The sequence below is a fragment of the Microtus pennsylvanicus genome, chromosome 12 (assembly GCF_037038515.1).
Source record: "Microtus pennsylvanicus isolate mMicPen1 chromosome 12, mMicPen1.hap1, whole genome shotgun sequence".
Lineage (NCBI taxonomy): Eukaryota > Metazoa > Chordata > Mammalia > Rodentia > Cricetidae > Microtus > Microtus pennsylvanicus.
Window position 1 is genome coordinate 62,283,834 of NC_134590.1, and position 16,035 is coordinate 62,299,868.

At 40.7% G+C, this 16,035-nt stretch overlaps 1 protein-coding gene across 2 annotated transcripts in view; it reads right to left on the reverse strand.

Moving 5' to 3' along the window:
* The window catches only part of Htt (huntingtin), a 139,586-nt gene that overhangs the window by 108,566 nt on the left and 14,985 nt on the right, over positions 1 to 16,035 (reverse strand). For both annotated transcript variants that reach the window (XM_075943833.1, XM_075943832.1), the window contains exons 3-7: positions 12,354 to 12,474; positions 9,678 to 9,737; positions 9,018 to 9,097; positions 4,990 to 5,128; positions 1,070 to 1,211 (exon numbers count right to left, since the gene is read on the reverse strand). In XM_075943833.1, coding sequence (XP_075799948.1) covers positions 1,070 to 1,211; positions 4,990 to 5,128; positions 9,018 to 9,097; positions 9,678 to 9,737; positions 12,354 to 12,474 — 542 coding nt within the window. The remainder of the gene's footprint in view (positions 1 to 1,069; positions 1,212 to 4,989; positions 5,129 to 9,017; positions 9,098 to 9,677; positions 9,738 to 12,353; positions 12,475 to 16,035) is intronic.

The window sequence follows — 16,035 nt, forward strand, 5'->3', positions numbered from 1 at the left end:
ACTAAGCTAAGGCTGAGCATTCAAAACTAAATAAGAAGCCTCTATGTCATGATGTGGGAGCTGGTTGGTGGCCTAAAAGAAAAAGCCCAGTATAGTTCACTGCTCAGAGAACCCCAGTACACACTAGCAAAAGAAGAGACTTACAAGAGTACCCTATTGTAAGCCTGGCAGTTAGAGGGAAGGGTGACATAAGCAAGACTATGAAACATGGGCTACGTGTACGCCTAGATCAAGGAGCAGCTTTGTAGCATAAAACATGCCCTTGGCTTGGCAAGACCCTTACAGGGAATAGAACTATATTTATAAGCCATATAATTGTATCAAGTGTCCATATGGTTACTCTAGCAGGATTTGCTAGTGTCAATTTTGATTTTGACAGCAGACAAAAATGAAATGGAAAATGTTGGTTTCCTATTGTACCTACAGACGGCTAAGGCAAAGCCTCAGGTCTCTTGAACAAAGGGCCAGGCCAGAAGGTGAGTAAGATTATATATCAGCTGGGTGTCCTAGGGCACAGCTACAGCTGAGAAGTCGCCAAGACCACTAGGGGCTTACACCATCCCTGACAAAAATCGTATTGATCAGTCAGCAGCTGTAAATGGCTTAGTCCAGATGCCAAGGGTTAGTGTAGCTTAAAAGATGGAGCACATGCTAATACTGGGCCACTTGACCCTTTGCTGAGGAATAATGCTTTTGTACACTGTAAAGATTTGTCACTTGTATTGGTTTAATAAAACGCTGATTGGTCAGTAGCCAGGAAGAAAGTATAGGCAGGATGACCAGACTAGAAGAGTTCTTCTGGGAAGAGGAAAGCCTCAGTCTCCAGTCACCAGCCAGACACAGAGGAAGCAAGATGAGAATGTCTCACTAATAAAAGGTACCAAGCCACATAGCTCACATAGACAAGAATTATGGGTTAATTTAGGTTGTAGGAGCTAGTTAATAATAAGTCTGAGCTTAAAAGCCAAACAGGTTATAATTGTTATAAGTCTCTGTGTGTTTCTTTGGGACTAAATGGCTGTGGGACCTAGCCAACAGAAACTTCCATCTACAACCCTTTCTTTTTTACCTAGGAGCACATTTAGGAGCCAATTATAGAAGTACTGTGTCCTCCTGGAGTGCTGGCAGATGCTCACTGCTGAGCCAGCTGCTGTCCGTCGGACAGTGGGAGAACTTGACTTCAGATTTGCTATGAAAGCTTTCAACAGAACCTGTAAAAGCAAAACCCAAGATGAAAGCCAAACTGTGGAGCTTATGACACATTTCATAGAACTCCAAATCTTGTAGGACACAAACTGTGACAAACTGACACATTTTTCATAGATGAAAGGAAATATCCCAAATTTATGGTAGTCAGTGCTAATCAACACAATCTATTTTCTTCCTTATAAACTGCATTAGGAAGGCTATGAGACGCTCAAATGATAAAAGCACTTGTTGATGGCCTAAGTTCAATCCTCAGAACCCACATGGTAGGAGAGAACCAACTTGCATTCATCCATACAAATAAGTGCATACACACAAATGCACGTATGTATGCACACGCGTGCGCACACATACATACATATACACACACACACCCCAACCAAAATTTAAAAATCTACATCAGGTACTTATTTGCTGTGAGTGGCAGTCTCAATATCTAAAGTTTTACACACAGTATTCAAGGACAGAGGTGGTAATAACACTACATTAAATAAACTTAACAATAATAAGAAAAAAAAGCAGTGAACAACTACAGTAATAATCTGGCCTATGAATCGCCTGCACAAGTGTGAACTGCTGTACTAAAGTACCTGCCAAGACTGGCAATTCTGTGCGTAGACGGCTGTAACTTACAGACATGACAGTAGGCCATGCACAACCTTCTAAAAAACCAGAGATAAGATGTTCATGGTAACCTCCAAAATAAGCCCGTATCATTCTTCTTTAGCTCTTCTCTTTCTTCTTTCATTTATTTAACCTTATTTCTCTTGTCTTCCTTTAATTTGCCTATCTCACTCCTTTACCTTATTCACTTACTATTTCCACATTTAGCCTAAATAACTGTTAACTTCAAAGCATGTTCCATAATAGCCCTGCCATTTCCAGTTTCAGGGCACTGATGATGTATTAGTGGCTGCAATTGATTTTAAGTGTGTGTCTATATCTTGTATGGTTTGATGTTGCTGATACAGCACATAAGAAACAGAAGCAATACACACACATAAGAATTGTGAAAAGGGGGATTCAGCTTTATTTCTTCCTGTGGACTCTCTTAGCTCTCCTTTCTAGCACGTCCCCATTCCTTTGTGTCAGCCTATTTACCTAGAAACACTTTTTACCTGAGACACCCAGGGGCCACATATGGAGGACTGAGACTCAACTTTCATTCTCCTTCCAGTCTTCTATTACCACCTCTTCTGACTTAGCCCCAACCCTGTGGCAGCCTGCTTGCAGCTGCCCCTCCTACTTTAACTCCATCCTATGGAGATTCCGACTCTTAGTACACACCCAGGGTCCCCAGCCCTTTCATTCCCATCTCTCCAGACATATTTTTTGTCCTACTTCAGTCTATGCTTCCTACCACACATCCAACTCCCCAGGATCCTGCTTCTTGGTGTGGACAGGATCCTCCAGTTCTGTATTCAGAAACAAAGATTTCATTCTCCTGAGGAAAAAGGATTCTGCGGACCACACACATTTTTAGAAATGCCAAATTCCAACTGCTTCCTGCTCATCCTTTGGAGGACAACACTGGTGTATAGGTTACACCACAATAGCAGCAAACCTAGACAGAAAGAGGAGAGCTGCAAAGGAATCTCCAGGATGGCAGAACTGACAAACCCAGGCAACACTGGCCACATTGAGCAGAGCTGGAGAACATCAGGGTGGTAACTGCCAGAAGAAATAGACCCAATAAATTATTTAATGGGTAAAAGAACTAGCACTAAGGTTTAAGAGGTCAGAAATAGTCAACAATTATTAGGTTTAGAAAATAAAAAGGTATACAAAAAATATAATCATACATAAGCAACCATTACTATTGGATTGGGCATGATAAAGCACATAGTCAATACAGATAGGACAACTGTAAAAAGATAGTAGGGTTAGAGCCAAGTTCATCCAATAAATGTAATTTTAAAAATCCAAATCCAGCAAAATAAGCATTATTGAGTTTGACTCTGACACAGGACCAGGACGAGTAGGAAAGGATGGTACTCTGTTTCTAGGGCCCAGCAGACAAATGAACACAAGTCAAAGGTTCATGAAGGAGGTAGTAACTACTCTATTAAAAAAGAAAGGGAAGTGTCACTTTACTCAAATGGCATCTATATCATGGAAAGATCAAGAACCACCCACTATGTGTATCTATCTCTGAGCTCTGACAGCAATTATCACAGAGACTTCTGAGAGTATTACATTCTGCTCATTTCAGCAGCCATTTAGAAGCTTCCACCCAAGAGGGAGGAATAACAGTGAGAGCAGTAGCAGCTCCCTCAACAAGCAGGTTAGTTTAGTTACGCTAATTCCTTAGACACATCATTTCCATTCCTCATTTTAAACTCCACAAAATCATCTTTTTAAACATCACACAGGTATTAACAGAAAACCACTGTACCTCAAGAGGAAAAAAACTAAAAACAAAAACAAACAAACAAAAGACCCATGAATTTAAATAACTCTTATATACCCAGCTCTGAAGTGGGCAAACACAGGAGAGTCATGCGAGCTTGATAGCATCTAGCCTAACCAAGAAAAAGCAAGTCCCAGGTTTGAAGAAGAATCTCAGCCTCAAAAAGAATAGACAAGGAGTGATAGACAGGGACGCCTAGCATCTTCTCCTGGTCTCCATGCACACACACAGGTTCATGAAGGAACACACACAGGCACATATACTTACATATAAACAAATAATCTATTTTTAAAAGACAGAAACTTAGCTCAGGAGTTAAGAGCACTGGCTACTCTTCCATAAGACCCAGGTTCTTTTTGCAGCAACAACATGGTGGCTCACGATCATCTGTAACTTTATTTTTTATTTTTTTATTTTTTTATTTTTGATTTTTGAGACAGTGTTTCTCAGTAGCTTTCTGGTTCCTGTCCTGGAACTAGCTCTTGTAGACCAGGCTGGCCTCGAACTCACAGAGATCCGCCTGCCTCTGCCTCCCGAGTGCTGGGATTAAAGGCGTGTGCCACCACTGCCCGGCTTCATCTGTAACTTTAATTCCAGGGTATCCAACACCCTCTCCTAGCTTCTGAGAACACTAAACATGTACATGATGCATAGACAAAACACCCATACACATAAAACAAACAATTTTAAAATAAACCATTTTTTAAAGGATTAAAAACAATACCAAGAATATTGCAAGGCTGGATTTGTGGCTACACGGGGTTTTGATCCTACTTAATGTGCTGGCTTGGTGGGAGCCTAGCCAGTTTGGATGTTCACCTTCCTTGATATGGATGGAGGGGGGAGGACCTAGGACTTACCACTGGGCAGGGAACCCTGACTGCTCTTTGGACTGGAGAGGGAGGGGGAGAGGAGTGGGGAGAGGGGGAGAAGGGTAAGAGGAGGGGAAGAAGAGTGGGAGGAGGGGGAGGGAAATGGGAGGCTTGGAGGAGGTGGAAATTTTTTTTTTATTCTCCTTTTATCAATAAAAAAAAAGAATATTGCAACCCACAAATGTGCAACAAAATCCTCACACTATAAACAAAAGGGAAGCTCTGGTGGCTTTACAGCATCCACACCCACAAGGCCGATCAGCTCTTCTTCACTCTTTCCTATGTAGTCTCTTTCCTCAGCTAGCCCAACTGGTCAATGCAATGCACCAAAATCCATCCACTCTGGGAAAATGCCTTTGAATTTGCATCTATAAACTATCTCTCTTAATGTTCTTAAGATGTCTCTAAGTGAAAAAAAATGACTCCAGAAGCAATCTCAAAGACTGTCCCCCCAGAGGCCATCACCCCCACAAGACTCATTCCTAGAGGCAACAACCATACCTTAATTTCATTGTCATTTGCAAAATTTCCAAAAGAAGCCATAATTTTGGGAACAGCTGCAGCCAAGGTCTCCTGAACTGATTCCTCAGGTCTCTTGCTTGTTCGGGTCAGGCATGGAAGAAGGTTCACTAGATAAGGCCTGTATGTGCAAGAGGAATACTCATCATTTTCAGGTCTCTTCCATTAAGAAACATATGCTCATGATTCCCTGTTAGGGAAAACCCAGTTTTGGTTTTTCTTTTCTTTTTTTTTTTTTCAAGATAGGGTTTCTCTGTAGCTTTGAAGCCTGTCCTGGAACTAGCCCTTGTAAAACAGGCTGGCCTCAAACTCTTAGAGATCCGCTTGCCTCTGCCTCCTGAGTACTGGGATTAAAAACTTGCAACACCACCGCCCAGCAAAAGCCAGTTTTGTAGGTAAATTGGTCCTCAATGGAGAACACAATGCTCAACCACAAGCACAGGAGGCATAAATGCTAATAAATTTCAACTGTCCTTCATCTCTCCCATAGGTTACAAAGGATATTAAGAGGTTTGGTTTAAGGGCAAGCAAGATGATTTCGTGGGTAAAGGCACCTTATGACAAGTCTGAAGACCTAAGTTTGATTCCTAGGAACCAAAAAAAGAGAGAGAGAGAGAGAGAGAATCAACTTCTGAAGGTTGTCCACTAACTTCACTCATGTGACATGGCACACACACACAGACACATAAACAAAATGTAATTTAAAAGGTTGGCTTTAAATATTATTTGTAGCAAATTATAACTTAAGTTGTATTTTAAATAGATTTTAAAAATACTTCTTTTTTTTTAAAGATTTTATTTATTATGTATAGAGTGTTCTGTCTTCATGTATACCTGCAGGTCAGAAGAGAGCACCAGATCTCATAGATCTTAAAAATACTTCTTTAGGGCTGGAGAGATGACTCAGTGGTTAAGAACAGTGTCTGCTCTTCCAGAGGACCCAGGTTCAATTCCCATCACCCACATGGCAGCTCACAACTGTCTGTAACTCTAGTTCCAGGGGATCTGACACCCTCACACCAATGCACATAAAATAAAGTTAAATAAATTTAAAAAAATACTACTTTAAAAAAAATTGAGGGAACAAAAGAGGGAGCCTATACAGCAAGTACAGGAGATGAGTTTGATCCCTAGCATCCACAAAAAGACATAGTGGTGCTCACTTATACTCCCTGCACTAGCGAGTCAGAAACAAATGAATCCCTGAGGTTAACGGTCTGTCAGTCTAGCCTCATCAGCAGATCCCAGAATAGTCAAAGACCGTCTCAAAAAACAAGCTGGACAACACCCAGGTGTCTTTCCTGAGGAACAACACCCAGGAAGGAATGACACCTCTGGCACACACCCTTAAACAATAACATTTTTAAACAAAATAAAATGCAGACATCATTTTACTGAAAAAGTCATATTTAAAAACTACTGTGGGAAACAGGTGTTGGTGGCACATGCCTTTAATTCCAGCACTCAGGAGGCAGAGCCAGGTGGATCTCTGTGAGTTCGAGGGCAACCTGGTCTACACAAAGAGAGTTCCAGGATAGCCAGAGGTGTTATACAGAGAAACCCTGTCTTGAAAACCCTGTCAAAAAAACAAATCAGCAACAAACAAACAAAAAAACCCTACTGTGGGATAGCTGTTTCCTCCGTATTTGATATAACCATCATCACCATGAAGCAGAGCAGCTGCGTGACTTACAGGGACAAGTTAGAGCAACACACATGACAGCAAAGTAAAGAGAACTACAAACCGGTTACCTAGGCCTTTGGCAATGGAGCTGTTACTGCTCCCTTTTAGAGAAGAGAAGGTCACAAGGCCCTCAAGATTCTAATCACCTTTGTGCCACAGGTATACATTACCTTAGAAGTACTAAGGAATGTAAAAGGCAAACTTATTGGAGGTGAAACATTCAATGGCATAGCTGCCTATGAGTTGTCTATGCCCTTGTACATAGCCAAATGAACCCATTAATTTGGAAAGTTGGACTTGATGGGACTTTTCTTTGGCAAGCCAACTCCTTTGGATTAGAAATCTATACAAGTCTCTTTTATGCTTCCCAGGAAAGATGCACAATCTCTAGGGGGTAAAAGTATTCAAATTAAATGAGACCTTCAAACAACAACCCAGTCCGTAGAAAGAAAAACATGTATAGAATAGGAGGACTGAAAAAAGGAGACATGGTTAACATTAGGGTACCTGCTATAAGCCCCTCTTATGTACAGTCACCTTTATGAGTCATATATCTGTGACATCTTGAAATATATTAGGCAAAAAGGCTAGAAAGTCTGCATAAGGAGATGACAATTTTTCTGACACATGAAGCCATCATGAGGGAAAAAAAAACGGATTTGTTTGGAGAACTAACATCAGACCATGAGTCAATATAAGATGTCTGAGGTGATGACCCAGCAGAGGGGTTGGCAGAGGCTAGAATGTCCCTTGCCTTGAGTGAGAAGTCTAGACTGTCTGAACAGCACTAGGAATAATTAAGAGGGTTTAAGGAAGGAAATGACAGAACAGTCAACACTTTTGAACACCCCTTTGCTGTGTTGTAAACCTGGGATGTACTGTCTCAAAAATATTACAATTACAACTTGATCTGGAAATGTGGCTTGGTGGCAAAGTGAACACTTAAGCATACCTGAGACCTATTCTCAGCAAACACAAAAATACATAGATAAGCACAGTAAAAAGAAAGGGTCTATAAAAAGAAACTTTCAAATAAAATTCTTACTGAAACTCAACCTCAATTGAACACATCATTGTTGCTTATAAATGAAAGATTTAGAACACTCTACCAGTTTCTCGTGGATAGAACCAAGGGTCTTTGGGACACGGGCACTACATTTTGTCAGTTGAGGAGAAAAGAACAGAACTGAATAAAACTACAGCCCTGTTTTGTTACTCAAGCCAACACGCCAAATGGGTGGACTGAACATGAGACTCAGTGATAGAGCAATTGTCTAGCGTGCCTGGGCCCTGGATTATAACAGGGGTTAGGAAATCAACAAGTTAAAATTTTATGTACAGTTCAAATTAATTTCTCCAATTCCAATGTGCTACACTGTGGGAGTTTGAATGTAATTGAGCCCCATAAGCCCATAGGGAATGACACTCTTAGAAGGTATGGTCTTAATGAAGTAGATGTGACATTGTTGGAGGAAGTGTGCCATTGTGGGGGTGAGTTTTGAGGTCTCACATATGCTCAAGCCACGAGCAGTGTCTCAGTTCATTTCCTATTGTCTTCAGATCAAGATGTAGAATTCTCAGCACCATGTCTGCCTACAAAGCTACCATGTCACACCACGATGTTAGTGGACTAAATCTCTGAACTATAAACCACACCAACTAAATATTTTCCTCGGTAAGAGTTGCTGTACTCATAATGTATATAGAAATTAAAAAGTAAATGTATATAGAAATTACAGAACATTCACAGTAATACAAAGCCTAACTAAGACATATACAAATACTTATTTTTCGATAACTGCTATACTTGCTGCTGCTGAGATCAGATTTAGTTTTCAATCATTTGGCAAGTATCTTTAACCAATACATTGTGTGGACACTATATTCAGGTTGAACATCCAGCACAGAACAGGATGGCGAGACAATGTTACGCCGAGGAAGATATCCCATAAGTTTCTTGGAGAATGAAGGGACAAGAAAGAGGTACATTAATAGAGTATATGTGAAAATTCCTGAAAGAGATGGGTGTTAGAAAAGAAATATAAGAAAGGAATACTGACAGTAACTAGAAAGGGCAAAAACAGACAACTTAGAGTGGACAAAAATGATCTCTAACGGGTGGACGCCTGCACTGGGCCAAGACCAGCAGGACTAGCCATCTACCAAACAAATCTTAAAAATAATACAACTGCTGAGCAGTGGTTGCACACGCCTTTAATCCCAGCACTCGGGAGGCAGAGGCAGGCGGCTCTCTGTAAGTTCGACACCAACCCTATCTCGAATAACCAAAAAAAAAAAAAAAAAAAAAAAACCAAAAACAACTTACCTGCATTTTTGAGGTCGAACCAGATGAGCCAGCTCAGCAAACCTCCACAGGGCTGCACGCAAACTTCGAGGAGCACCATTCTGAGTGGGGTTTACAAGTGATGTGTTACATTTAAGAGTTACAAGCATTTCCTACAGCTAGGTGTATGGTATTGGAGCTACTTGCAGCCTCTTTTGGAGAGTTAGTAAACATACTCTTTCACTGTTAATTTTCAGAGAAAAGCCCAATTAAATGTGTAAAATAGCTGGTAACTATTTCAAAGATTTTTGAAATCCAGAGGGCTTCACTTAGAAAAATAAAGTTTATTTAAAAAGGAAAGTTGCCAGGGGCTGAAGAGATAGCTCAGGGGTCAAGAGCACTGCTGCTCTTGTAGAGGACTTCAATGGGCACTGCACACACATGGTACAGAGATATACATGCAGGCAAAACTCATACCCCAAAAAATAAAATAAATCTTTTGAAAAGTTGAGTTGATACTTTTAAATTTCCATTTCACCTAATAAAAATGAGGCATATGTTTTTAAGGAAAACTGAAGTTCACTTCACCAAATGGCATTTCCTTATAACAGTTTTTAATAACTTGCAAGATTAAAAAAAATCATAATGTACTCAACAGTGAAAAGAGTATGATCTTTGTAATAATGCAGAGCAAAGACCCACCTTTTTAATTTCCTTATAGAGTTCTAGCTGTAGCCTTGGAAGATTAGAATCCATCAACGCCTGTAAATAGATGGAAGAGATTTGTTACAGAAGATACATTCTACCCATAGTTCTAAATAAAGCTAAATGGCAACCAAAGTTTCAAATTTTTAAGAAAAAGTAACATAACAGCAATTAAATGACAAAGCTTTTTGTTAGGAAAAAGGTAAATAAACACAGAAATCACAGAACATTCTAAATTCAGGTCTCTACTAGGATAAAAATAGAAGAAAAAATAATTTAACATTTATAATAATCAAATACTATATAGCATCAAATTAAGTTTAACTGTAAGCGCTCATAGTAAAACATTCACTCTTCACTAGTTCACCCGGACAACTCAAGTGACCTCCCTTTCAGCCACATGCAGCACCTGCTATCTAGAGACCAAGAAGAAATGGTCAGCTCTAACTACCAACCTGACATAACCTAGAATTACTTGGAAATAGTCTCAATAGATACTGTCGGGGCTGGAGAGATGGCTCAGAGGTTAAGAGCATTGCCTGCTCTTCCAAAGGTCCTGAGTTCAATTCCCAGCAACCACATGGTGGCTCACAACCATCTGTAATGGTGTCTGGTGCCCTCTTCTGGCCTGCAGGCATACACACAGACAGAATATTGTATACACAATAAATAAATATTTTTAAAAAAATAGATACTGTCTAGAGCAGGTTGTCTTGTGGGCAAATTTGTAAGGGACTGTCTTGATTGTCTTAGTTAATGTGTGATGGCCCAGGCAGATTATGAGTAGCATAATTGCCTGGGTTTGGATCCTGGACTGACTGAAAGAAAAGAAAGTTAGCTGAGTATCAGGCATACATACACTTATTGTCTCTCCGTCTTGACTGTGGCTGTGACCAACTGCTTTGAGTTCCAGTTGCTTTGACTTCACTGTAATGATGGACTATGACCTGAAGTTCTAAGTCAAATCCTTCTTTCCTTCAGTTTTTTTTGTCAGTATATTTTATCACAGCACAACAGAAATGAAACAGGACACAGGGATCATGCACTGGACCCATGAATTTCAAAGTCAAAGAAGAGGCACATTTTGGAAAACTGACTCAGAAGAATAACATTCCACCAACTTCTTTTAAAAATTTAATTTTATAGCCAGGCGATGGTGGTGCACGCCTTTAATCCCAGCACTTGGGAGGCAGAGGCAGGCGAATCTCTGTGAGTTCAAGACCAGCCTGGTCTACAAGAGCTAGTTCCAGGACAGGCTCCAAAGCCACAGAGAAACCCTGTCTCAAAAAACCAAAAAAAAAAAAAAAAAAAAAAAAATTTAATTTTATGTGGGCCTAAGTTTATGTATGTGTACAGGGTGTGTACAGGAGCATGCAGAAATCAGAAAAAGGCACAGGAACCCTGAAACTTGGGTTACAATGATTACGAGCCACCTCATGGGTGCTGGGAGCTGAACTCAGGTTTCTGCAAAAGCAGTAACCTCTCTTAAGAAATGAACCATTTCTCCGGCCCCACCAGCAAATTTTAAATCTTGATTTGGCTGCTATAGTTTGAACAAATGCAGCAAATCAAGCTGACAAACATACTAAGACTACTTTTCTTTTCTTTTTTTTTTTTTAAATATTTATTTATTATGCATACAATATTCTGTCTGTGTGTACATCTGCAGACCAGAAGAGGGCACCAGACCTCATTACAGATGGTTGTGAGCCACCATGTGGTTGCCGGGAATTGAACTCAGGACCTCTGGAAGAGCAGACACTGCTCTTAACCACTGAGCCATCTCTCCAGCCCAAGACTACTTTTCAAATAAAATTAAAAGTACATCAAAGCCTGTTTTAGCTACATAAATGTTTTGTAAAACAAAACCTACCTCATTCTTTGTAGAGAAAACCAAAATGTTCAAGTCTCCTAAGGATGATAAAGCTTATCATAGTGTTTTCTCCCACAATCCCCAGCCTGCCTCCACACATGGTTGACAAACAAAGCCCACAGCCCAATCACCTACCTCATAGCCTGGCACCATCCTAGCTCATGCCCTCCTCTCAGCTGGAGTCTCTCGTTCCACTCCCTATCAGGACTGGCTTCACACACAGCCAATGACCTGCAGGGAGCTCTCATTTTCTACCAAAACACAAACCACTTGAACTGACCTTCAAGGCACCCCATTCTCCACATTATGAGAAGGAACTACCATGCTCTTTGATCCAAACTTCCACACAGGAGGTACAGTAGGTCTTTCCTGTTTCAGGAGACGACTTTAATATATTTTCATCACAAAAGACAGGTAATACCTGTCCATTTTCTGAGCTAGAGATGGTCTTTATAATACACATATAGCAATTCTTACAAGAAGACAAAAGTCCTGGACTGACTACTAGGAAACCATTTCTGCATTTCTACGCACTCCCTGCTCCTGGCCTGAAGCCATCCCATTCTCCCACTTCGTCTTTCCTCTATCACAGTGAACGTACCTAGCTGGATCCTGGTCCACCTTAGTGGCTTACCCTGCGGACTGTAGCAGTTGAAGAGGCAGAAACATGAAAGCAGAAGAGAAAGAAGGAGAGACTGGCCTGACTTACACTCAGGGCTAGGCTGTGAAAAGATGGAATCTGCACCATTAGAGACTAGAAACCACAAAGAAACAGAAAGGAATTAGAGAGAGGCTCTTACTTTGATGACTTTGTTGAGGCACTCATCAGCTACCATCCTGACGTCTGACTCCGCATCGTCGCTGCACAGCAGAAACAGCTCCATAGCAATGCCCAAGAGTTTCTGAAATTCTGGAGAATTTCTAAGTAAAAAAAGAGAGAGATTGTCACAGGCATAAGGGGACTAGGAGATCTGATGGCAAAATACAATGAGGGATCTAAATGGAATTTTGAAACAAGAAAGAACATCACATAAACTGGGCAGTGGTGGCACACACCTTTAATCCCAGCACTTGGGATGCAGAGGCAGGCGGATCTCTGTGAGTTCGAGGCCAATTCCAGAACAGCTAGGGCTGTTACATAGAGAAACCCTGTCGCAAAAAAACTAAAAAAAAAAAATAAAAATAAAAAAAACAACCAAACAAAGAAAGAAAAACAACCAAACAAACAAAGAACCATAATAATTAAGGCTATCTGCATAAAGATGGACTGTAGTGGGCAGCATCTACTAATTCCTCCTTTTCTTTGTAAGATTTCATTTAGTCACCTTTTAAAAATACTGTCTAAGGTTCTCAAATCCCAGGTAGCCATGTGGTTTGCAAAAAAGTTGCTTTTATTGTTAGATAATATCCTTGATGCCTTAAAACACCAGTAAGCCAATACATCTTCATTTCTTTTCAACCTCACTTTCAATGTGCTTCAAGGTACAACCACATTTCACCAGACGCCACAAGTTCACAAGGCTTTTCTATTGCAAGAAACAGAATACTGGTGTCACAAAAACTGGAATCTGGGTACTATTTGTGAACTGTTTTAGTAGTTCAGTTGAGAGCATTTGTTTGATATGTCATGATCAAAGCTAAGCCCAGGCATGAAGAGAAACTGGTGGACCATGTGAGTGGAACTCTGAAGTACCTTAAACCTGTAACACAAGCCATATTCTGAAAGTAATCCTGGTATGCTATTCCTAAAATGGGGTATGCTATTCCTAAAACATCAAAAGCAGACTCTTGTCTCAGGATCTTAATCTAAAGGACCCTGATCTACACCCTCATTCTCTTTCTTCTCTAAGCAGAAAGTTCTAGCACATGTCTTTAATCCCAGCACCAGGGAAGCAGAGGTAAAGGGATCTCTGTGAGTTCTAGGCCAGCTAGAGCTACACAATGAGACTCTGTCTCAAAAGGAATAGAAAAGCATCCATAAACCTAAGAGAAAGAAAAAGGTATCAGTAATGCTTAATATAGAGAGAGCAAAGAGTAAGACACGGCACTCAGCAATACTGTAAGACCTTATTAGTAAGGAATATAGTAATAAAGTAGGAGCTAAGGAGAAAAAGTTTGATGCTAGAGACTTTTCCTCAGACATAGGCCTTAGCAGTGCCAAAAACAGAAAGCAAATGACAGCTACAAGAGTGAATTCATGTTTCCTTCTAGTAACATTGAAGTAAAAAGAAACAGGTAAGGTTAATTATTTAACAAACATATCTAAAATATCATTTCAAAATGTGGTCAGAAGGTAACTTGACAGCAGACCTGATGACCTGACTTCAATATTCACAATCTTCATCACAAAAAGAACCAATCCCTGAAATTTGGTCTCTGACCTCCACACAAGTGCTGCGTCACATGCATACACACACAACATACACAAAATTAACCAATCGATGTAATAAATAAATAATAAAGAAATGAAGGACTGTGTTGTGGAGCAAGCTCTTTAAGAGTCAGGAAATTCTGAAGGAAGGCTTGTTAAGACTCAGGAAGTGGCTGTGTATAGTGGCACGTGCCTTTAATTCCAGCATTCAGGAGACAGAAGTAGAAGGTCTACGTAGCAAGTTGAAGAACTACCAGAACTACATAAAGAGTCCCTATCTCAAAAAAACAAACAACTCCCAACAAAAAGACCCAGGAAATAAGCAACTCACACATCTCAGGAAGACCCTGAAACTTACCAGATTCATAATGACCCTCTCCCAGTGTCCTGGCTAGTTTTATGTAAGCTTGACACAAGCTAGAATCATTTGGGAAGAGGGACTTCAATTGGAAAAATGCCCCCACCAGTTTGGCCTATTGCACATTTTGATTAATGTTCATGTGGGAGGATCTAGGGGTTTTTTTGTTTTTTGTTTTTTTTTAAAACTGGGTTTTCAAGACAGGGATTCTTTGTGTAGCTCTGGCTGCTGTAGTGAAACTCACTTTGTAGACCAGACTGGCCTCAAACTCACAAAGATCAGCCTGCCCCTGCCTCCCGAGGGCTAGGATTAAAAGTGTGCACTACCAGCACCCAGATTAGGAGGGCCTAGTTTGTTGTGGGTGGTGCCACCCCTGGACTGGTGGTCCTGGGTGCTGTAAGAACGCAAGCAAAACTGCTCCATGGCTTCTGTATCAGTTCCTGCCCTTACTTCCCTCAGCAATGGACTGTGATTTGGAAGTATAAACTGAAATAAACCATTCCTTCTCCAAACTGCTTTCAGTCACAGTGTTTATCACAGCAATAGAAACCCTGAAAAAGATACCAGAGTTACAAAGAAATGAGGACTGTTGAGGGGAGAGACTCCTGAACCGTTGAGGTCTATTTTGTTCAGAAAGTTCCAGGCTTTCAGCTTTAGTGAGCTGTGAGTGTCACCCATGCCCAGGGTGGGCCTTTGGGGATGCACTGCCTTCTGAGTCATCCATACTCCTGTAAGTTACCACTCAACTTTAGCACTGTAAGTAACGCTTGTACACTTGCTGATTCACCAAGCTGGGTTTTGGTGGTATCAGTACTTTGATCTGTTAGTGCTTCCCTGTGGATTGAGTAAACATATATCCACATCTCCCCTAGAATAGTGTCACAGAACAGGTTGCTACATGCATGATTACATCTATAATCCCAGCACTTTAAGAGGCAGAAGCAAAAAGATCACCACCAGTTCTAGATAAGTACATAGTGAGGTCTTATTTAAAAGGGAGAGAGGGGCAAAGGGGATGGGGTAGAAGGGAAGGGAGGGAGGGAAAGAGGGAGAACGGAAGTCTCTTACATTTGCCAGCACAGATGCTATTTCCACTTCTCTTCAATCCTTTGTGTAGATCAGATTTTTCTATCTGCCTGAAACACTTTCTTTAAAATGTCTTAAACTCATTGCTTATCAGACACAAGATATTCCTGTGGTATGTCTCAAAACCTATTTCACCTTTTCATTTGACAGACATTTTTACTGGAAAGAGTAGGCCTTACAGATTGCACTTCCCTAGATTCTGGCAGGCATTCCCTATGAGAAGTCAGCTGCTGCCTTACTTTAGTTCAGGCTCAGTCTTTCTCCTGTATTGTTTATACTTTCCAACCTTTTGCTTCTTGAACATATAAAATAGTTACACTGTTTTAATGTTTCTGTGAGCTAACCTAGTTTAATTTCTGGGTCAATGATGACTAATTGTTCTTGTTACAAATTGTAACTTCCTACACTTTTTTGCATTTCTGGTTGATTTTTGGTGTGGTCAGATTTTGGTTTTAAGCCAGGACGACCCATGTGTCTTACCCCTGACAAAAACTCTAGGGAGTTTGTTTGCCAACTTGCAAGGTGACAATGTTCATCATTGTTCCAGCTGCTATAGCAAAATCCCACAGACTAGATGGCTGAAAGCACAGCACATGTCTCCCAGTGCTGGGAACTGGAGTCTAGGCTGGTGCACAAGTAGAGGACTGGGAGAAGAGGGGACAGGGGT